The following is a 23,435-nucleotide window of genomic DNA, read 5'->3' as shown; positions in this document are numbered from 1 at the left end:
GAGAATGGTGAGGGATCGACTTACTGTCTCCGTGCCCAGTGTCACTGAGAATGGTGAGGGATCGACTAACTGTCTTGTGCCCAGTGTCACTGAGAATGGTGAGGGATCGACTTACTGTCTCGTGCCCAGTGTCAGTGAGAATGGTGAGGGATCGACTTACTGTCTCCGTGCCCAGTGTCAGTGAGAATGGTGAGGGATCGACTTACTGTCTCCGTGCCCAGTGTCAGTGAGAATGGTGAGGGATCGACTTACTGTCTCCGTGCCCAGTGTCACTGAGAATGGTGAGGGATCGACTTACTGTCTCGTGCCCACTGTCAGTGAGAATGGTGAGGGATCGACTTACTGTCTCCGTGCCCAGTGTCACTGAGAATGGTGAGGGATCGACTTACTGTCTCGTGCCCAGTGTCAGTGAGAATGCTGAGGGATCGACTTACTGTCTCGTGCCCAGTGTCACTGAGAATGGTGAGGGATCGACTTACTGTCTCCGTGCCCAGTGTCACTGAGAATGGTGAGGGATCGACTTACTGTCTCGTGCCCAGTGTCACTGAGAATGGTGAGGGATCGACTTACTGTCTCCGTGCCCAGTGTCACTGAGAATGGTGAGGGATCGACTTACTGTCTCGTGCCCAGTGTCACTGAGAATGGTGAGGGATCGACTTACTGTCTCCGTGCCCAGTGTCAGTGAGAATGGTGAGGGATCGACTTACTGTCTCCGTGCCCAGTGTCACTGAGAATGGTGAGGGATCGACTTACTGTCTCGTGCCCAGTGTCAGTGAGAATGGTGAGGGATCGACTTACTGTCTCGTGCCCAGTGTCACTGAGAATGGTGAGGGATCGACTTACTGTCTCGTGCCCAGTGTCACTGAGAATGGTGAGGGATCGACTTACTGTCTCGTGCCCAGTGTCAGTGAGAATGGTGAGGGATCGACTTACTGTCTTGTGCCCAGTGTCACTGAGAATGGTGAGGGATCGACTTACTGTCTTGTGCCCAGTGTCACTGAGAATGGTGAGGGATCGACTTACTGTCTCCGTGCCCAGTGTCAGTGAGAATGGTGAGGGATCGACTTACTGTCTTGTGCCCAGTGTCACTGAGAATGGTGAGGGATCGACTTACTGTCTCCCTGCCCAGTGTCACTGAGAATGGTGAGGGATCGACTTACTGTCTCCGTGCCCAGTGTCACTGAGAATGGTGAGGGATTGACTTACTGTCTTGTGCCCAGTGTCACTGAGAATGGTGAGGGATCGACTTACTGTCTCCGTGCCCAGTGTCACTGAGAATGGTGAGGGATCGACTTACTGTCTCCGTGCCCAGTGTCACTGAGAATGGTGAGGGATCGACTTACTGTGTCATGCCCAGTGTCACTGAGAATGGTGAGGGATCGACTTACTGTCTCCCTGCCCGGTGTCACTGAGAATGGTGAGGGATTGACTTACTGTCTTGTGCCCAGTGTCACTGAGAATGGTGAGGGATCGACTTACTGTCTCCGTGCCCAGTGTCACTGAGAATGGGGAGGGATCGACTTACTGTCTCCGTGCCCAGTGTCAGTGAGAATGGTGAGGGATCGACTTACTGTCTCCGTGCCCAGTGTCACTGAGAATGGTGAGGGATCGACTTACTGTCTCGTGCCCAGTGTCACTGAGAATGGTGAGGGATCGACTTACTGTCTCCGTGCCCAGTGTCACTGAGAATGGGGAGGGATCGACTTACTGTCTTGTGCCCAGTGTCACTGAGAATGGTGAGGGATCGACTTACTGTCTCCGTGCCCAGTGTCACTGAGAATGGGGAGGGATCGACTTACTGTCTCCCTGCCCAGTGTCAGTGAGAATGGTGAGGGATCGACTTACTGTCTCGTGCCCAGTGTCAGTGAGAATGGTGAGGGATCGACTTACTGTCTCCGTGCCCAGTGTCAGTGAGAATGGTGAGGGATCGACTTACTGTCTCCGTGCCCAGTGTCACTGAGAATGGTGAGGGATCGACTTACTGTCTCCGTGCCTGGTGTCACTGAGAATGGTGAGGGATCGACTTACTGTCTCGTGCCCAGTGTCACTGAGAATGGTGAGGGATCGACTTACTGTCTCCGTGCCCAGTGTCACTGAGAATGGTGAGGTATCGACTTACTGTCTCCGTGCCCAGTGTCACTGAGAATGGTGAGGGATCGACTTACTGTCTCCGTGCCCAGTGTCAGTGAGAATGGTGAGGGATCGACTTACTGTCTCCGTGCCCAGTGTCAGTGAGAATGGTGAGGGATCGACTTACTGTCTTGTGCCCAGTGTCACTGAGAATGGTGAGGTATCGACTTACTGTCTCCCTGCCCAGTGTCACTGAGAATGGTGAGGGATCGACTTACTGTCTCCGTGCCCAGTGTCACTGAGAATGGTGAGGGATCGACTTACTGTCTCCGTGCCCAGTGTCAGTGAGAATGGTGAGGGATCGACTTACTGTCTCCGTGCCCAGTGTCACTGAGAATGGTGAGGGATCGACTTACTGTCTCCGTGCCCAGTGTCAGTGAGAATGGTGAGGGATCGACTTACTGTCTCCGTGCCCAGTGTCACTGAGAATGGTGAGGGATCGACTTACTGTCTCGTGCCCAGTGTCAGTGAGAATGGTGAGGGATCGACTTACTGTCTCCGTGCCCAGTGTCAGTGAGAATGGTGAGGGATCGACTTACTGTCTCCGTGCCCAGTGTCAGTGAGAATGGTGAGGGATCGACTTACTGTCTCGTGCCCAGTGTCAGTGAGAATGGTGAGGGATCGACTTACTGTCTCCGTGCCCAGTGTCAGTGAGAATGGTGAGGGATCGACTTACTGTCTCCGTGCCCAGTGTCAGTGAGAATGGTGAGGGATCGACTTACTGTCTCCGTGCCCAGTGTCACTGAGAATGGTGAGGGATCGACTTACTGTCTCCGTGCCCAGTGTCACTGAGAATGGTGAGGGATCGACTTACTGTCTCCGTGCCCAGTGTCACTGAGAATGGTGAGGGATCGACTTACTGTCTCCGTGCCCAGTGTCAGTGAGAATGGTGAGGGATCGACTTACTGTCTTCGTGCCCAGTGTCACTGAGAATGGTGAGGGATCGACTTACTGTCTCCGTGCCCAGTGTCAGTGAGAATGGTGAGGGATCGACTTACTGTCTCCGTGCCCAGTGTCACTGAGAATGGTGAGGGATCGACTTACTGTCTCCGTGCCCAGTGTCACTGAGAATGGTGAGGGATCGACTTAATTTCTCGTGCCCAGTGTCACTGAGAATGGTGAGGGATCGACTTACTGTCTCCGTGCCTGGTGTCACTGAGAATGGTGAGGGATCGACTTACTGTCTCGTGCCCAGTGTCACTGAGAATGGTGAGCGATCGACTTACTGTCTCCGTGCCCTGTGTCAGTGAGAATGGTGAGGGATCGACTTACTGTCTCCGTGCCCAGTGTCACTGAGAATGGTGAGGGATCGACTTACTGACTCCGTGCCCAGTGTCACTGAGAATGGTGAGGGATCGACTTACTGTCTCCGTGCCCAGTGTCCTGAGAATGGTGAGGGATCGACTTACTGTCTCGTGCCCAGTGTCACTGAGAATGGTGAGGGATCGACTTACTGTCTCGTGCCCAGTGTCACTGAGAATGGTGAGGGATCGACTTACTGTCTCCGTGCCCAGTGTCAGTGAGAATGGTGATGGATCGACTTACTGTCCCCCTGCCCAGTGTCACTGAGAATGGTGAGGGATCGACTTACTGTCTCGTGCCCAGTGTCACTGAGAATGGTGAGGGATCGACTTACTGTCTCGTGCCCAGTGTCAGTGAGAATGGTGAGGGATCGACTTACTGTCTCCGTGCCCAGTGTCAGTGAGAATGGTGAGGGATCGACTTACTGTCTCGTGCCCAGTGTCACTGAGAATGGTGAGGGATCGACTTACTGTTTCCCTGCCCAGTGTCACTGAGAATGGTGAGGGATCGACTTACTGTCTCCGTGCCCAGTGTCACTGAGAATGGTGAGGGATCGACTTACTGTCTCGTGCCCAGTGTCACTGAGAATGGTGAGGGATCGACTGACTGTCTCCGTGCCCAGTGTCACTGAGAATGGTGAGGGATCGACTTACTGTCTCGTGCCCAGTGTCACTGAGAATGGTGAGGGATCGACTTACTGTGTCGTGCCCAGTGTCACTGAGAATGGTGAGGGATCGACTTACTGTCTCCGTGCCCAGTGTCACTGAGAATGGTGAGGGATCGACTTACTGTCTCCGTGCCCAGTGTCACTGAGAATGGTGAGGGATCGACTTACTGTCTCGTGCCCAGTGTCAATTAGAATGGTGGGGGATCGACTAACTGTCTCGTGCCCAGTGTCAGTGAGAATGGTGAGGGATCGACTTACTGTCTCCGTGCCCAGTGTCAGTGAGAATGGTGAGGGATCGACTTACTGTCTCCGTGCCCAGTGTCACTGAGAATGGTGAGGGATCGACTTACTGTCTCCGTGCCCAGTGTCAGTGAGAATGGTGAGGGATCGACTTACTGTCTCCGTGCCCAGTGTCAGTGAGAATGGTGAGGGATCGACTTACTGTCTCCGTGCCCAGTGTCACTGAGAATGGTGAGGGATCGACTTACTGTGTCGTGCCCAGTGTCACTGAGAATGGTGAGGGATCGACTTACTGTCTCCGTGCCCAGTGTCAGTGAGAATGGTGAGGGATCGACTTACTGTCTCCATGCCCAGTGTCACTGAGAATGGTGAGGGATCAACTTACTGTCTTGTGCCCAGTGTCACTGAGAATGATGAGGGATCGACTTACTGTCTCCGTGCCCAGTGTCACTGAGAATGGTGAGGGATCGACTTACTGTCTCCGTGCCCAGTGTCAGTGAGAATGGTGAGGGATCGACTTACTGTCTCGTGCCCAGTGTCAGTGAGAATGGTGAGGGATCGACTTACTGTCTCCGTGCCCAGTGTCAGTGAGAATGGTGAGGGATCGACTTACTGTCTCCGTGCCCAGTGTCACTGAGAATGGTGAGGGATCGACTTACTGTCTCCGTGCCCAGTGTCACTGAGAATGGTGAGGGATCGACTTACTGTCTCCGTGCCCAGTGTCAGTGAGAATGGTGAGGGATCGACTTACTGTCTCCGTGCCCAGTGTCACTGAGAATGGTGAGGGATCGACTTACTGTCTTGTGCCCAGTGTCACTGAGAATGGTGAGGGATCGACTTACTGTCTTGTGCCCAGTGTCAGTGAGAATGGTGAGGGATCGACTTACTGTCTCCGTGCCCAGTGTCACTGAGAATGGTGAGGGATCGACTTACTGTCTTGTGCCCAGTGTCAGTGAGAATGGTGAGGGATCGACTTACTGTCTCCGTGCCCAGTGTCACTGAGAATGGTGAGTGATCGACTTACTGTCTCCGTGCCCAGTGTCAGTGAGAATGGTGAGGGATCGACTTACTGTCTCGTGCCCAGTGTCACTGAGAATGGTGAGGGATCGACTTACTGTGTCGTGCCCAGTGTCACTGAGAATGGTGAGGGATCGACTTACTGTCTCCGTGCCCAGTGTCACTGAGAATGGTGAGGGATCGACTTACTGTCTCCGTGCCCAGTGTCACTGAGAATGGTGAGGGATCGACTTACTGTCTCGTGCCCAGTGTCAATTAGAATGGTGGGGGATCGACTAACTGTCTCGTGCCCAGTGTCAGTGAGAATGGTGAGAGATCGACTTACTGTCTCCGTGCCCAGTGTCAGTGAGAATGGTGAGGGATCGACTTACTGTCTCCGTGCCCAGTGTCACTGAGAATGGTGAGGGATCGACTTACTGTCTCCGTGCCCAGTGTCAGTGAGAATGGTGAGGGATCGACTTACTGTCTCCGTGCCCAGTGTCAGTGAGAATGGTGAGGGATCGACTTACTGTCTCCATGCCCAGTGTCACTGAGAATGGTGAGGGATCAACTTACTGTCTTGTGCCCAGTGTCACTGAGAATGATGAGGGATCGACTTACTGTCTCCGTGCCCAGTGTCAGTGAGAATGGTGAGGGATCGACTTACTGTCTCGTGCCCAGTGTCAGTGAGAATGGTGAGGGATCGACTTACTGTCTCCGTGCCCAGTGTCAGTGAGAATGGTGAGGGATCGACTTACTGTCTCCGTGCCCAGTGTCACTGAGAATGGTGAGGGATCGACTTACTGTCTCCGTGCCCAGTGTCACTGAGAATGGTGAGGGATCGACTTACTGTCTCCGTGCCCAGTGTCAGTGAGAATGGTGAGGGATCGACTTACTGTCTCCGTGCCCAGTGTCACTGAGAATGGTGAGGGATCGACTTACTGTCTTGTGCCCAGTGTCACTGAGAATGGTGAGGGATCGACTTACTGTCTTGTGCCCAGTGTCAGTGAGAATGGTGAGGGATCGACTTACTGTCTCCGTGCCCAGTGTCACTGAGAATGGTGAGGGATCGACTTACTGTCTTGTGCCCAGTGTCAGTGAGAATGGTGAGGGATCGACTTACTGTCTCCGTGCCCAGTGTCACTGAGAATGGTGAGTGATCGACTTACTGTCTCCGTGCCCAGTGTCAGTGAGAATGGTGAGGGATCGACTTACTGTCTCGTGCCCAGTGTTACTGAGAATGGTGAGGGATCGACTTACTGTCTCCATGCCCAGTGTCACTGAGAATGGTGAGGGATCGACTTACTGTCTCGTGCCCAGTGTCACTGAGAATGGTGAGGGATCGACTTACTGTCTCCGTGCCCAGTGTCACTGAGAATGGTGAGGGATCGACTTACTGTCTCGTGCCCAGTGTCACTGAGAATGGTGAGGGATCGACTTACTGTCTCCGTGCCCAGTGTCACTGAGAATGGTGAGGGATCGACTTACTGTCCCGTGCCCAGTGTCACTGAGAATGGTGAGGGATCGACTTACTGTCTCGTGCCCAGTGTCAGTGAGAATGGTGAGGGATCGACTTACTGTCTCCGTGCCCAGTGTCACTGAGAATGGTGAGGGATCGACTTACTGTCTCCGTGCCCAGTGTCACTGAGAATGGTGAGGGATCGACTTACTGTCTCCGTGCCCAGTGTCAGTGAGAATGGTGAGGGATCGACTTACTGTCTCGTGCCCAGTGTCACTGAGAATGGTGAGGGATCGACTTACTGTGTCGTGCCCAGTGTCACTGAGAATGGTGAGGGATCGACTTACTGTCTCCGTGCCCAGTGTCACTGAGAATGGTGAGGGATCGACTTACTGTCTCCGTGCCCAGTGTCAGTGAGAATGGTGAGGGATCGACTTACTGTCTCCGTGCCCAGTGTCAGTGAGAATGGTGAGGGATCGACTTACTGTCTCCGTGCCCAGTGTCACTGAGAATGGTGAGGGATCGACTTACTGTCTCCGTGCCCAGTGTCACTGAGAATGGTGAGGGATCGACTTACTGTCTCGTGCCCAGTGTCACTGAGAATGGTGAGGGATCGACTTACTGTCTCCGTGCCCAGTGTCAGTGAGAATGGTGAGGGATCGACTTACTGTCTCGTGCCCAGTGTCACTGAGAATGGTGAGGGATCGACTTACTGTCTCCCTGCCCAGTGTCACTGAGAATGGTGAGGGATCGACTTACTGTCTCCGTGCCCAGTGTCACTGAGAATGGTGAGGGATCGACTTACTGTCTCCCTGCCCAGTGTCAGTGAGAATGGTGAGGGATCGACTTACTGTCTCCGTGCCCAGTGTCACTGAGAATGGTGAAGGATCGACTTACTGTCTCCGTGCCCAGTGTCACTGAGAATGGTGAGGGATCGACTTACTGTCTCCGTGCCCAGTGTCACTGAGAATGGTGAGTGATCGACTTACTGTCTCCGTGCCCAGTGTCAGTGAGAATGGTGAGGGATCGACTTACTGTCTCGTGCCCAGTGTCACTGAGAATGGTGAGGGATCGACTTACTGTCTCCATGCCCAGTGTCACTGAGAATGGTGAGGGATCGACTTACTGTCTCGTGCCCAGTGTCACTGAGAATGGTGAGGGATCGACTTACTGTCTCGGTGCCCAGTGTCACTGAGAATGGTGAGGGATCGACTTACTGTCTCGTGCCCAGTGTCACTGAGAATGGTGAGGGATCGACTTACTGTCTCCGTGCCCAGTGTCACTGAGAATGGTGAGGGATCGACTTACTGTCTCGTGCCCAGTGTCACTGAGAATGGTGAGGGATCGACTTACTGTCTCGTGCCCAGTGTCAGTGAGAATGGTGAGGGATCGACTTACTGTCTCGTGCCCAGTGTCACTGAGAATGATGAGGGATCGACTTACTGTCTCGTGCCCAGTGTCACTGAGAATGGTGAGGGATCGACTTACTGTCTCGTGCCCAGTGTCACTGAGAATGATGAGGGATCGACTTACTGTCTCCGTGCCCAGTGTCACTGAGAATGGTGAGGGATCGACTTACTGTCTCCGTGCCCAGTGTCACTGAGAATGGTGAGGGATCGACTTACTGTCTCCGTGCCCAGTGTCAGTGAGAATGGTGAGGGATCGACTTACTGTCTCGTGCCCAGTGTCACTGAGAATGGTGAGGGATCGACTTACTGTGTCGTGCCCAGTGTCACTGAGAATGGTGAGGGATCGACTTACTGTCTCCGTGCCCAGTGTCACTGAGAATGGTGAGGGATCGACTTACTGTCTCCGTGCCCAGTGTCAGTGAGAATGGTGAGGGATCGACTTACTGTCTCCGTGCCCAGTGTCAGTGAGAATGGTGAGGGATCGACTTACTGTCTCCGTGCCCAGTGTCACTGAGAATGGTGAGGTATCGACTTACTGTCTCCGTGCCCAGTGTCACTGAGAATGGTGAGGGATCGACTTACTGTCTCGTGCCCAGTGTCACTGAGAATGGTGAGGGATCGACTTACTGTCTCCGTGCCCAGTGTCAGTGAGAATGGTGAGGGATCGACTTACTGTCTCGTGCCCAGTGTCACTGAGAATGGTGAGGGATCGACTTACTGTCTCCCTGCCCAGTGTCACTGAGAATGGTGAGGGATCGACTTACTGTCTCCGTGCCCAGTGTCACTGAGAATGGTGAGGGATCGACTTACTGTCTCCGTGCCCAGTGTCAGTGAGAATGGTGAGGGATCGACTTACTGTCTCCGTGCCCAGTGTCACTGAGAATGGTGAAGGATCGACTTACTGTCTCCGTGCCCAGTGTCACTGAGAATGGTGAGGGATCGACTTACTGTCTCCGTGCCCAGTGTCACTGAGAATGGTGAGGGATCGACTTACTGTCTCCGTGCCCAGTGTCAGTGAGAATGGTGAGGGATCGACTTACGGTCTCCGTGCCCAGTGTCAGTGAGAATGGTGAGGGATCGACTTACTGTCTCCGTGCCCAGTGTCAGTGAGAATGGTGAGGGATCGACTTACTGTCTCCGTGCCCAGTGTCACTGAGAATGGTGAGGGATCGACTTACTGTCTCCGTGCCCAGTGTCACTGAGAATGGTGAGGGATCGACTTACTGTCTCCGTGCCCAGTGTGACTGAGAATGGTGAGGGATCGACTTACTGTCTCCGTGCCCAGTGTCAGTGAGAATGGTGAGGGATTGACTTACTGTCTCGTGCCCAGTGTCACTGAGAATGGTGAGGGATCGACTTACTGTCTCCGTGCCCAGTGTCACTGAGAATGGTGAGGGATCGACTTATTGTCTCCGTGCCCAGTGTCAGTGAGAATGGTGAGGGATCGACTTACTGTCTCCGTGCCCAGTGTCACTGAGAATGGTGAGGGATCGACTTACTGTCTCCGTGCCCAGTGTCACTGAGAATGGTGAGGGATCGACTTACTGTCTCGTGCCCAGTTTCACTGAGAATGGTGAGGGATCGACTTACTGTGTCGTGCCAAGTGTCACTGAGAATGGTGAGGGATCGACTTACTGTCTCCGTGCCCAGTGTCACTGAGAATGGTGAGGGATCGACTTACTGTCTCCGTGCCCAGTGTCAGTGAGAATGGTGAGGGATCGACTTACTGTCTCCGTGCCCAGTGTCAGTGAGAATGGTGAGGGATCGACTTACTGTCTCCGTGCCCAGTGTCACTGAGAATGGTGAGGGATCGACTTACTGTCTCCGTGCCCAGTGTCACTGAGAATGGTGAGGGATCGACTTACTGTCTCGTGCCCAGTGTCACTGAGAATGGTGAGGGATCGACTTACTGTCTCCGTGCCCAGTGTCACTGAGAATGGTGAGGGATCGACTTACTGTCTCGTGCCCAGTGTCACTGAGAATGGTGAGGGATCGACTTACTGTCTCCCTGCCCAGTGTCAGTGAGAATGGTGAGGGATCGACTTACTGTCTCCGTGCCCAGTGTCACTGAGAATGGTGAGGGATCGACTTACTGTCTCCGTGCCCAGTGTCACTGAGAATGGTGAGGGATCGACTTACAGTCTCCGTGCCCAGTGTCACTGAGAATGGTGAGGGATCGACTTACTGTCTCGTGCCCAGTGTCACTGAGAATGGTGAGGGATCGACTTACTGTCTCCGTGCCCAGTGTCAGTGAGAATGGTGAGGGATCGACTTACTGTCTCGTGCCCAGTGTCACTGAGAATGGTGAGGGATCGACTTACTGTCTCCCTGCCCAGTGTCACTGAGAATGGTGAGGGATCGACTTACTGTCTCCGTGCCCAGTGTCACTGAGAATGGTGAGGGATCGACTTACTGTCTCCCTGCCCAGTGTCAGTGAGAATGGTGAGGGATCGACTTACTGTCTCCGTGCCCAGTGTCACTGAGAATGGTGAAGGATCGACTTACTGTCTCCGTGCCCAGTGTCACTGAGAATGGTGAGGGATCGACTTACTGTCTCCGTGCCCAGTGTCACTGAGAATGGTGAGTGATCGACTTACTGTCTCCGTGCCCAGTGTCAGTGAGAATGGTGAGGGATCGACTTACTGTCTCGTGCCCAGTGTCACTGAGAATGGTGAGGGATCGACTTACTGTCTCCATGCCCAGTGTCACTGAGAATGGTGAGGGATCGACTTACTGTCTCGTGCCCAGTGTCACTGAGAATGGTGAGGGATCGACTTACTGTCTCCGTGCCCAGTGTCACTGAGAATGGTGAGGGATCGACTTACTGTCTCGTGCCCAGTGTCACTGAGAATGGTGAGGGATCGACTTACTGTCTCCGTGCCCAGTGTCACTGAGAATGGTGAGGGATCGACTTACTGTCTCGTGCCCAGTGTCACTGAGAATGGTGAGGGATCGACTTACTGTCTCGTGCCCAGTGTCAGTGAGAATGGTGAGGGATCGACTTACTGTCTCCGTGCCCAGTGTCACTGAGAATGGTGAGGGATCGACTTACTGTCTCCGTGCCCAGTGTCACTGAGAATGGTGAGGGATCGACTTACTGTCTCCGTGCCTGGTGTCACTGAGAATGGTGAGTGATCGACTTACTGTCTCCGTGCCCAGTGTCAGTGAGAATGGTGAGGGATCGACTTACTGTCTCGTGCCCAGTGTCACTGAGAATGGTGAGGGATCGACTTACTGTGTCGTGCCCAGTGTCACTGAGAATGGTGAGGGATCGACTTACTGTCTCCGTGCCCAGTGTCACTGAGAATGGTGAGGGATCGACTTACTGTCTCCGTGCCCAGTGTCAGTGAGAATGGTGAGGGATCGACTTACTGTCTCCGTGCCCAGTGTCAGTGAGAATGGTGAGGGATCGACTTACTGTCTCCGTGCCCAGTGTCACTGAGAATGGTGAGGTATCGACTTACTGTCTCCGTGCCCAGTGTCACTGAGAATGGTGAGGGATCGACTTACTGTCTCGTGCCCAGTGTCACTGAGAATGGTGAGGGATCGACTTACTGTCTCCGTGCCCAGTGTCAGTGAGAATGGTGAGGGATCGACTTACTGTCTCGTGCCCAGTGTCACTGAGAATGGTGAGGGATCGACTTACTGTCTCCCTGCCCAGTGTCACTGAGAATGGTGAGGGATCGACTTACTGTCTCCGTGCCCAGTGTCACTGAGAATGGTGAGGGATCGACTTACTGTCTCCCTGCCCAGTGTCAGTGAGAATGGTGAGGGATCGACTTACTGTCTCCGTGCCCAGTGTCACTGAGAATGGTGAAGGATCGACTTACTGTCTCCGTGCCCAGTGTCACTGAGAATGGTGAGGGATCGACTTACTGTCTCCGTGCCCAGTGTCAGTGAGAATGGTGAGGGATCGACTTACTGTCTCCGTGCCCAGTGTCAGTGAGAATGGTGAGGGATCGACTTACTGTGTCGTGCCCAGTGTCACTGAGAATGGTGAGGGATCGACTTACTGTCTCCGTGCCCAGTGTCACTGAGAATGGTGAGGGATCGACTTACTGTCTCCGTGCCCAGTGTCAGTGAGAATGGTGAGTGATCGACTTACTGTCTCCGTGCCCAGTGTCAGTGAGAATGGTGAGGGATCGACTTACTGTCTCCGTGCCCAGTGTCACTGAGAATGGTGAGGGATCGACTTACTGTCTCCGTGCCCAGTGTCACTGAGAATGGTGAGGGATCGACTTACTGTCTCCGTGCCCAGTGTCACTGAGAATGGTGAGGGATCGACTAACGGTCTCCGTGCCCAGTGTCAGTGAGAATGGTGAGGGATCGACTTACTGTCTCCGTGCCCAGTGTCAGTGAGAATGGTGAGGGATCGACTTACTGTCTCCGTGCCCAGTGTCACTGAGAATGGTGAGGGATCGACTTACTGTCTCCGTGCCCAGTGTCACTGAGAATGGTGAGGGATCGACTTACTGTCTCCGTGCCCAGTGTCACTGAGAATGGTGAGGGATCGACTTACTGTCTCCGTGCCCAGTGTCAGTGAGAATGGTGAGGGATCGACTTACTGTCTCGTGCCCAGTGTCACTGAGAATGGTGAGGGATCGACTTACTGTCTCCGTGCCCAGTGTCACTGAGAATGGTGAGGGATCGACTTACTGTCTCGTGCCCAGTTTCACTGAGAATGGTGAGGGATCGACTTACTGTGTCGTGCCAAGTGTCACTGAGAATGGTGAGGGATCGACTTACTGTCTCCGTGCCCAGTGTCACTGAGAATGGTGAGGGATCGACTTACTGTCTCCGTGCCCAGTGTCAGTGAGAATGGTGAGGGATCGACTTACTGTCTCCGTGCCCAGTGTCAGTGAGAATGGTGAGGGATCGACTTACTGTCTCCGTGCCCAGTGTCACTGAGAATGGTGAGGTATCGACTTACTGTCTCCGTGCCCAGTGTCACTGAGAATGGTGAGGGATCGACTTACTGTCTCGTGCCCAGTGTCAGTGAGAATGGTGAGGGATCGACTTACTGTCTCCGTGCCCAGTGTCAGTGAGAATGGTGAGGGATCGACTTACTGTCTCGTGCCCAGTGTCACTGAGAATGGTGAGGGATCGACTTACTGTCTCCCTGCCCAGTGTCAGTGAGAATGGTGAGGGATCGACTTACTGTCTCCGTGCCCAGTGTCACTGAGAATGGTGAGGGATCGACTTACTGTCTCCGTGCCCAGTGTCACTGAGAATGGTGAGGGATCGACTTACAGTCTCCGTGCCCAGTGTCACTGAGAATGGTGAGGGATCGACTTACTGTCTCCGTGCCCAGTGTCACTGAGAATGGTGAGGGATCGACTTACTGTCTCCGTGCCCAGTGTCACTGAGAATGGTGAGGGATCGACTTACTGTCTCCGTGCCCAGTGTCACTGAGAATGGTGAGGGATCGACTTACTGTCTCCCTGCCCAGTGTCACTGAGAATGGTGAGGGATCGACTTACTGTCTCCGTGCCCAGTGTCAGTGAGAATGGTGAGGGATCGACTTACTGTCTCGTGCCCAGTGTCACTGAGAATGGTGAGGGATCGACTTACTGTCTCCCTGCCCAGTGTCACTGAGAATGGTGAGGGCTCGACTTACTGTCTCCGTGCCCAGTGTCACTGAGAATGGTGAGGGATCGACTTACTGTCTCCCTGCCCAGTGTCAGTGAGAATGGTGAGGGATCGACTTACTGTCTCCGTGCCCAGTGTCAGTGAGAATGGTGAGGGATCGACTTACTGTCTCCGTGCCCAGTGTCAGTGAGAATGGTGAGGGATCGACTTACTGTCTCCGTGCCCAGTGTCACTGAGAATGGTGAGGGATCGACTTACTGTCTCCGTGCCCAGTGTCAGTGAGAATGGTGAGGGATCGACTTACTGTCTCCGTGCCCAGTGTCAGTGAGAATGGTGAGGGATCGACTTACTGTCTCCGTGCCCAGTGTCACTGAGAATGGTGAGGGATCGACTTACTGTCTTGTGCCCAGTGTCACTGAGAATGGTGAGGGATCGACTTACTGTCTCCGTGCCCAGTGTCACTGAGAATGGTGAGGGATCGACTTACTGTCTCCGTGCCCAGTGTCAGTGAGAATGGTGAGGGATCGACTTACTGTGTCGTGCCCAGTGTCACTGAGAATGGTGAGGGATCGACTTACTGTCTCCCTGCCCGGTGTCACTGAGAATGGTGAGGGATCGACTTACTGTCTCCGTGCCCAGTGTCACTGAGAATGGTGAGGGATCGACTTACTGTCTCCGTGCCCAGTGTCAGTGAGAATGGTGAGGGATCGACTTACTGTCTCCGTGCCCAGTGTCAGTGAGAATGGTGAGGGATCGACTTACTGTCTCCGTGCCCAGTGTCACTGAGAATGGTGAGGGATCGACTTACTGTCTTGTGCCCAGTGTCACTGAGAATGGTGAGGGATCGACTTACTGTCTTGTGCCCAGTGTCAGTGAGAATGGTGAGGGATCGACTTACTGTCTCCGTGCCCAGTGTCACTGAGAATGGTGAGGGATCGACTTACTGTCTTGTGCCCAGTGTCAGTGAGAATGGTGAGGGATCGACTTACTGTCTCCGTGCCCAGTGTCACTGAGAATGGTGAGGGATCGACTTACTGTCTTGTGCCCAGTGTCAGTGAGAATGGTGAGGGATCGACTTACTGTCTCCGTGCCCAGTGTCACTGAGAATGGTGAGGGATCGACTTACTGTCTCCGTGCCCAGTGTCACTGAGAATGGTGAGGGATCGACTTACTGTGTCGTGCCCAGTGTCACTGAGAATGGTGAGGGATCGACTTACTGTCTCCGTGCCCAGTGTCAGTGAGAATGGTGAGGGATCGACTTACTGTCTCCGTGCCCAGTGTCACTGAGAATGGTGAGGGATCGACTTACTGTCTCCGTGCCCAGTGTCACTGAGAATGGTGAGGGATCGACTTACTGTCTCCGTGCCCAGTGTCAGTGAGAATGGTGAGGGATCGACTTACTGTCTCGTGCCCAGTGTCACTGAGAATGGTGAGGGATCGACTTACTGTGTCGTGCCCAGTGTCACTGAGAATGGTGAGGGATCGACTTACTGTCTCCGTGCCCAGTGTCACTGAGAATGGTGAGGGATCGACTTACTGTCTCCGTGCCCAGTGTCAGTGAGAATGGTGAGGGATCGACTTACTGTCTCCGTGCCCAGTGTCAGTGAGAATGGTGAGGGATCGACTTACTGTCTCCGTGCCCAGTGTCACTGAGAATGGTGAGGGATCGACTTACTGTCTCCGTGCCCAGTGTCACTGAGAATGGTGAGGGATCGACTTACTGTCTCGTGCCCAGTGTCACTGAGAATGGTGAGGGATCGACTTACTGTCTCCGTGCCCAGTGTCAGTGAGAATGGTGAGGGATCGACTTACTGTCTCGTGCCCAGTGTCACTGAGAATGGTGAGGGATCGACTTACTGTCTCCCTGCCCAGTGTCACTGAGAATGGTGAGGGATCGACTTACTGTCTCCGTGCCCAGTGTCACTGAGAATGGTGAGGGATCGACTTACTGTCTCCCTGCCCAGTGTCAGTGAGAATGGTGAGGGATCGACTGACTGTCTCCGTGCCCAGTGTCACTGAGAATGGTGAAGGATCGACTTACTGTCTCCGTGCCCAGTGTCACTGAGAATGGTGAGGGATCGACTTACTGTCTCCGTGCCCAGTGTCACTGAGAATGGTGAGTGATCGACTTACTGTCTCCGTGCCCAGTGTCAGTGAGAATGGTGAGGGATCGACTTACTGTCTCGTGCCCAGTGTCACTGAGAATGGTGAGGGATCGACTTACTGTCTCCATGCCCAGTGTCACTGAGAATGGTGAGGGATCGACTTACTGTCTCGTGCCCAGTGTCACTGAGAATGGTGAGGGATCGACTTACAGTCTCCGTGCCCAGTGTCACTGAGAATGGTGAGGGATCGACTTACTGTGTCGTGCCCAGTGTCACTGAGAATGGTGAGGGATCGACTTACTGTCTCCGTGCCTAGTGTCACTGAGAATGGTGAGGGATCGACTTACTGTCTCGTGCCCAGTGTCACTGAGAATGGTGAGGGATCGACTTACTGTCTCGTGCCCAGTGTCAGTGAGAATGGTGAGGGATCGACTTACTGTCTCCGTGCCCAGTGTCACTGAGAATGGTGAGGGATCGACTTACTGTCTCCGTGCCCAGTGTCACTGAGAATGGTGAGGGATCGACTTACTGTCTCCGTGCCCAGTGTCAGTGAGAATGGTGAGGGATCGACTTACTGTCTCGTGCCCAGTGTCACTGAGAATGGTGAGGGATCGACTTACTGTGTCGTGCCCAGTGTCACTGAGAATGGTGAGGGATCGACTTACTGTCTCCGTGCCCAGTGTCAGTGAGAATGGTGAGGGATCGACTTACTGTCTCCGTGCCCAGTGTCACTGAGAATGGTGAGGGATCGACTTACTGTCTCCCTGCCCAGTGTCAGTGAGAATGGTGAGGGATCGACTTACTGTCTCCGTGCCCAGTGTCACTGAGAATGGTGAAGGATCGACTTACTGTCTCCGTGCCCAGTGTCACTGAGAATGGTGAGGGATCGACTTACTGTCTCGTGCCCAGTGTCACTGAGAATGGTGAGGGATCGACTTACTGTCTCCGTGCCCAGTGTCAGTGAGAATGGTGAGGGATCGACTTACTGTCTCCGTGCCCAGTGTCACTGAGAATGGTGAGGGATCGACTTACTGTCTCCGTGCCCAGTGTCACTGAGAATGGTGAGGGATCGACTTACTGTCTCCGTGCCCAGTGTCACTGAGAATGGTGAGGGATCGACTTACGGTCTCCGTGCCCAGTGTCAGTGAGAATGGTGAGGGATCGACTTACTGTCTCCGTGCCCAGTGTCAGTGAGAATGGTGAGGGATCGACTTACTGTCTCCGTGCCCAGTGTCATTGAGAATGGTGAGGGATCGACTTACTGTCTCCGTGCCCAGTGTCACTGAGAATGGTGAGGGATCGACTTACTGTCTCCGTGCCCAGTGTCACTGAGAATGGTGAGGGATCGACTTACTGTCTCCGTGCCCAGTGTCAGTGAGAATGGTGAGGGATCGACTTACTGTCTCGTGCCCAGTGTCAGTGAGAATGGTGAGGGATCGACTTACTGTCTCCGTGCCCAGTGTCACTGAGAATGGTGAGGGATCGACTTACTGTCTCCGTGCCCAGTGTCACTGAGAATGGTGAGGGATCGACTTACTGTCTCGTGCCCAGTTTCACTGAGAATGGTGAGGGATCGACTTACTGTGTCGTGCCAAGTGTCACTGAGAATGGTGAGGGATCGACTTACTGTCTCCGTGCCCAGTGTCACTGAGAATGGTGAGGGATCGACTTACTGTCTCCGTGCCCAGTGTCAGTGAGAATGGTGAGGGATCGACTTACTGTCTCCGTGCCCAGTGTCAGTGAGAATGGTGAGGGATCGACTTACTGTCTCCGTGCCCAGTGTCACTGAGAATGGTGAGGGATCGACTTACTGTCTCCGTGCCCAGTGTCACTGAGAATGGTGAGGGATCGACTTACTGTCTCCGTGCCCAGTGTCACTGAGAATGGTGAGGGATCGACTTACTGTCTCCGTGCCCAGTGTCACTGAGAATGGTGAGGGATCGACTTACTGTCTCGTGCCCAGTGTCAGTGAGAATGGTGAGGGATCGACTTACTGTCTCCGTGCCCAGTGTCACTGAGAATGGTGAGGGATCGACTTACTGTCTCGTGCCCAGTGTCACTGAGAATGGTGAGGGATCGACTTACTGTCTCCGTGCCCAGTGTCAGTGAGAATGGTGAGGGATCGACTTACTGTCTCCGTGCCCAGTGTCACTGAGAATGGTGAGGGATCGACTTACTGTCTTGTGCCCAGTGTCACTGAGAATGGTGAGGGATCGACTTACTGTCTCCGTGCCCAGTGTCACTGAGAATGGTGAGGGATCGACTTACTGTCTCCCTGCCCAGTGTCAGTGAGAATGGTGAGGGATCGACTTACTGTCTCCGTGCCCAGTGTCACTGAGAATGGTGAGGGATCGACTTACTGTCTCCGTGCCCAGTGTCACTGAGAATGGTGAGGGATCGACTTACTGTCTCCGTGCCCAGTGTCACTGAGAATGGTGAGGGATCGACTTACTGTCTCCGTGCCCAGTGTCACTGAGAATGGTGAGGGATCGACTTACTGTCTCCGTGCCCAGTGTCACTGAGAATGGTGAGGGATCGACTTACTGTCTCCCTGCCCAGTGTCAGTGAGAATGGTGAGGGATCGACTTACTGTCTCCCTGCCCAGTGTCACTGAGAATGGTGAGGGATCGACTTACTGTCTCCCTGCCCAGTGTCAGTGAGAATGGTGAGGGATCGACTTACTGTCTCGTGCCCAGTGTCACTGAGAATGGTGAGGGATCGACTTACTGTCTCCGTGCCCAGTGTCACTGAGAATGGTGAGGGATCGACTTACTGTCTCGTGCCCAGTGTCACTGAGAATGGTGAGGGATCGACTTACTGTCTCCGTGCCCAGTGTCACTGAGAATGGTGAGGGATCGACTTACTGTCTCCGTGCCCAGTGTCACTGAGAATGGCCGATTATCCTCGTACGTAGGACCCCGTTAGCCTTTTTCGGACGGATTGTGTCGCTCCGCCCAGTATCAGCCAGCGGTCCATCGCCCGCTCCGAATGGGGCGGGGGGCGCCGGGGGAATCTCTGCTCAGTACCCCTGAGCTCTGTCGCCACTAACAGGGTTCGGAGGAGGAGGGCTGGGTTCAGTGAGGACTGAGAGGGCCAGAGAACGTAGGGTGTGATGCTCTCCAGGACCAAGCTGTGAAAGGAAGAAAGGACTTGCATTTATATAGGGCCTTTCACATCCTCCAGACCCCCAATAAAAAAGAAACAAGTCTGTGGTATGGAGAAGCGAGGAGGGGGCAGGCATGGATGCAGAGCGAGGACTGAGGAGCTGGGTCGGAGCAGAGGCTGAGGGTGGACGGGTGATTACATCCTCCATTTGGGGGATTCTGTCCTGTCAGAAACCAATACCCACTGGTGACTTGGTGGGTGGATGCAGTGCCCAGTCTGATACTTACATTGAATTACATAGAATGTCTGGCACAGAAACAGGCCATTCGGCCCATCTGGTCCACGCCGGTGTTTATGCTCCACACGAGCCTCCTCCCTCCCTACTTCATCTCACCCTATCAACATTTCCTTCTATTCCTTTCTATCTAGCCTTCCCCTTAAGCTTCCCCATGGTACTGAGCAATACAGAGCAAGAAGGCCCAACGAGGGGCAGGGCTGTAGGGACTACATTTGGCCACAGAGGAGAATAGTCAGCCAGGCTGCCCGCTCCTGATCCCCTCCTAACGACCCCGGCTGACAACGGGTTCGGGCTCGGGGCGGTGGCCTCATGGTCGAACAGAAACTAACCTGAACCAGCCACATAAATACTGTAGCTACAAGAGCAGGTCAGAGGCTGGGTATTCTGCGGCGAGTGACTCACCTCCTGACTTTCCACCATCTACAAGGCATAAGTCAGTAGTGTGATGGAATACTCTCCACTTGCCTGGATGAGTGCAGCTCCAACAACACTCAAGAAGCTCGACACCATCCAGGACAAAGCAGCCCGCTTGATTGGCACCCCATCCACCACCCTAAACATTCACTCCCTTCACCACTGGCGCACCGTAGCTGCGGTGTGTACCATCCACAGGATGCACTGCAGCAACTCGCCAAGGCTTCTTCGACAGCACCTCCCAAACCCGTGACCTCTACCACCTAGAAGGACAAGGGTAGCAAGTGGATGGGAACAACACCACCTGCACGTTCCCCTCCAAGTCACACGCCATCCCGACTTGGAAATATATCGCCGTTCCTTCATCATCGCTGGGTCAAAATCCTGGAACTCCCTTCCTAACAGCACAGTGGGAGAATCTTTACCACACGGACTGCAGCAGTTCAAGAAGGCGGCTCACCACCACCTTCTCCGGGGCAATTAGGGATGGGCAATAAATGCCGGCCTCACCAGCGATGTCCACTTCCCATGAACGAATAAAAGTTAACGGGGTTGTGAGACGTTTGTGGGTCGGCGCCTTTAGGGGAGGAGGGGGCTCCTTGTCTGATCCCTGGGGGATGCCACTAAACCCTTCCCTACCTAACCCTTCTGCTGACCCCTGACCTGTCTCTTTGACCCCTGGTTATTACCCTGACCTGTCTATGACACCCACAGATCTCCTGTCCCTAACCCCTGATCCATCCCTCCTACCCTGGAGATCTCCTGTTCCTAATCCCTGACCCTGTACATCTCCCTGTCCCTAACCCCTGACTCTGGAGATCTCCTGTCCCCAATCCCTGATCCATCCCTCTGACTCTGGAGATCTCCTTGTCCCTAACCCCTGGCCTTGGAGATCTCCTGTCCCTTATCCCTGACCCTGGAGATCTCACTGTCCCTTATCCCTGACCCTGGAGATCTCCCTGTTCCTAAACCATAGAATCTTACACCACAGAAGGAGGCCATTTGGCCCATCGTACCTGTGCTGGCTCTTGGAAAGAGTTGTCCAATTAGTCCTGTATCCCTGCTTTTACCGCATAACCCTGCAAATTAGTTCTCTTCAAGGACACATCCAATTGCCTTTTGAAAGTTCCTATGGAATTTGATTCCACCACTCAGACCGTTTCCAACCTCGGCGTCCTATTTGACCTTAAGATGAGCTTCCGACCCCATATCCGCTCCATCACCAAGACCGCCTACTTCCACCTCTGTAATATCGCCCGTCTCCGCCCCTACCTCAGCTCATCTGCTGCTGAAACCCTCATCCATGCCTTTGTTATCTCTAGGCTCGACTATTCCATTGCTTTCCTGGCCGGCCTCCCATCTTCCACCCTCCATAAACTTGAGCTCATCCATAACTCTGCTGCCCGTATCCTAACTCGCACCAAGTCCCGTTCTCCCATCACCCCCTGTGTTCACTGACCTACATCGACTCCCGGTCCGGGAACGCCTCGATTTTAAAATTCTCATCCTTGTTTTCAAATCCCTCCGTGGCCTCACCCCTCTCCCTATCTCTGTAACCTCCTCCAGCCCTACAACGCCCCGAGATCTCTGCGCTCCTCCAATTCTGGCCTCTTGCGCATCCCCGATTTTAATCGCTCCCCCATTGGCGGCCGTGCCTTCAGCTGCCTGGGCCCTAAGCTCTGGAATTCCCTCCCTAAACCTCTCAGCCTCTCTCTCCTCCTTTAAGTCGCTCCTTAAAACCTCCTTCTTTTGGTCACCTGTCCAAATATCTCCTTATGCGGGTCGGTGTCAAATTTTGTTTGATAATCGCTCCTGTGAAGCGCCTTGGGACATTTTACGACATTAAAGGCGCTATATAAATGCAGGCTGTTGTACTGCGTTCCAGAACTTAACCTTCTGTGTGAAAACATTTCTCCTCAATTCCCCTCTAGATCTCTTGCCAATTATTTTAATTTTAGGTCTGTGCCCTCTGGTTACTGACCCCCCCCCCCCTGACCTCTGACCCACCCCTTTATGTTGATAAAGTTTCTCCTTGTTTCCAAGATGGCGGCGCCCATGGCCCGCGGTCTCTGGCGGGCTGTCCGTCGCTCTCCGGCCGGGCTCCGGGCCCTGGGGAGCGGGGCGGGTTCACGGGGACAGGCCGGGGAGGAGGCGCGGCCTGGAGCCGGGGCCTGTGCGCTCGGCCTGGGCCTGGGTTCGGTGGCGGCGCTGCTGCTGTGGCGAAGCCGGGAGAAGGAAGCGGCGCCGGCGGCGGCGGGCGGCCGGACCCCAGGCCCAGGCCTCGGGCTCTCCGCGTTCCTCACCCCAGTCCGGGCCGCCCAGCCCGTCCCGCCCGACAGCCCCCGGTTCAGGTTCAACTTCATCGCGGACGTGGTGGAGAAAACGGGGCCCGCGGTGGTTTACATCGAAATACTCGGGAGGTAAATGGAGAGAGAGGGGAGACAGTAAGGGCAGACAGGAAGGGGAGAGGGCAGACAGGAAGGGGAGAGGGCAGACAGGAAGGGGAGAGGGCAGACAGGAAGGGGAGAGGGCAGACAGGAAGGGGAGACAGGAAGGGGAGAGGGCAGACGGGAAGGGCAGAGGGCAGACGGGAAGGGGAGAGGGCAGACGGGAAGGGGAGAGGGCAGACGGGAAGGGGAGAGGGCAGACGGGAAGGGGAGAGGGCAGACGGGAAGGGGAGAGGGCAGACAGGAAGGGGAGAGGGCAGACAGGAAGGGGAGAGGGCAGACAGGAAGGGGAGACAGGAAGGGGAGAGGGCAGACGGGAAGGGCAGAGGGCAGACGGGAAGGGGAGAGGGCAGACGGGAAGGGGAGAGGGCAGACGGGAAGGGGAGAGGGCAGAGGGGAAGGGGAGAGGGCAGAGGGGAAGGGGAGAGGGCAGCAGGGGAGAGGGCAGCAGGGGAGAGGGCAGCAGGGGAGAGGGCAGCAGGGGAGAGGGCAGCGGGGAAGGGCAGCGGGGAAGGGCAGAGGGGAAGGGCAGAGGGGAAGGGCAGAGGGGAAGGGCAGAGGGGAAGGGCAGACGGGAAGGGGAGACGGGAAGGGGAGAGGGCAGACGGGAAGGGGAGACGGGAAGGGGAGAGGGCAGACGGGAAGGGGAGACGGGAAGGGGAGAGGGCAGACGGGAAGGGGAGAGGGCAGACGGGAAGGGGAGAGGGCAGACGGGAAGGGGAGAGGGCAGACGGGAAGGGGAGAGGGCAGACGGGAAGGGGAGAGGGCAGACGGGAAGGGGAGAGGGCAGACGGGAAGGGGAGAGGGCAGACGGGAAGGGGAGAGGGCAGACGGGAAGGGGAGAGGGGGAGAGAAATGGGGAGAGAGAGAGGGAGACAGAAAGAGGCAAGACAGAGAGAGAGACACACACAGACAGATACCTGAAGAGTGGACAGTTATGGGGAGCGAGCAGACGACTGGGATAAGACTTGGGGGGGCTCTGAGGAAACACAGCAGTACAGAGTCGATGGGCTGAGCTGGAACATTCTATAATTCTCTGATTCTGGGCTTTGGGGGGTGGATAGAATAGACCTCGGAGCAAGCGTATGAGCAGATCGGGTGGTTCCTGACCGCACCAGATGGGTAGTAAGACTCGGGTCAGTGTCACCTGTGGAAGTGGGGGAGAGGCTGTTCCCGGGGAGGTGAGATGAACTGTTAGACTGAGGCAATATAAACTTAATGGTACAATTTTAAAGGGGGTGCAAGAACAGGGAGACCTGGGGGTGTGTGTACAC

The 23,435-nt window shown here is 54.6% G+C and overlaps 1 protein-coding gene across 1 annotated transcript in view; it reads left to right on the top strand.

The window, feature by feature from the left end:
* The first annotated feature begins 21,744 nt into the window (after positions 1–21,744).
* LOC137311854 (serine protease HTRA2, mitochondrial-like) overlaps positions 21,745–23,435 on the top strand; it is a 29,842-nt gene continuing 28,151 nt past the window's right edge. The window contains exon 1 of the mRNA XM_067978772.1: positions 21,745–22,134. Within this exon, the coding sequence (XP_067834873.1) occupies positions 21,758–22,134 (377 nt within the window). The 5' untranslated portion in view covers positions 21,745–21,757. The remainder of the gene's footprint in view (positions 22,135–23,435) is intronic.

Source organism: Heptranchias perlo, chromosome 1 (genome assembly GCF_035084215.1).
Source record: "Heptranchias perlo isolate sHepPer1 chromosome 1, sHepPer1.hap1, whole genome shotgun sequence".
Classification (NCBI taxonomy): Eukaryota; Metazoa; Chordata; class Chondrichthyes; order Hexanchiformes; family Hexanchidae; genus Heptranchias; species Heptranchias perlo.
This window is presented reverse-complemented; position numbering and strand designations above follow the sequence as displayed.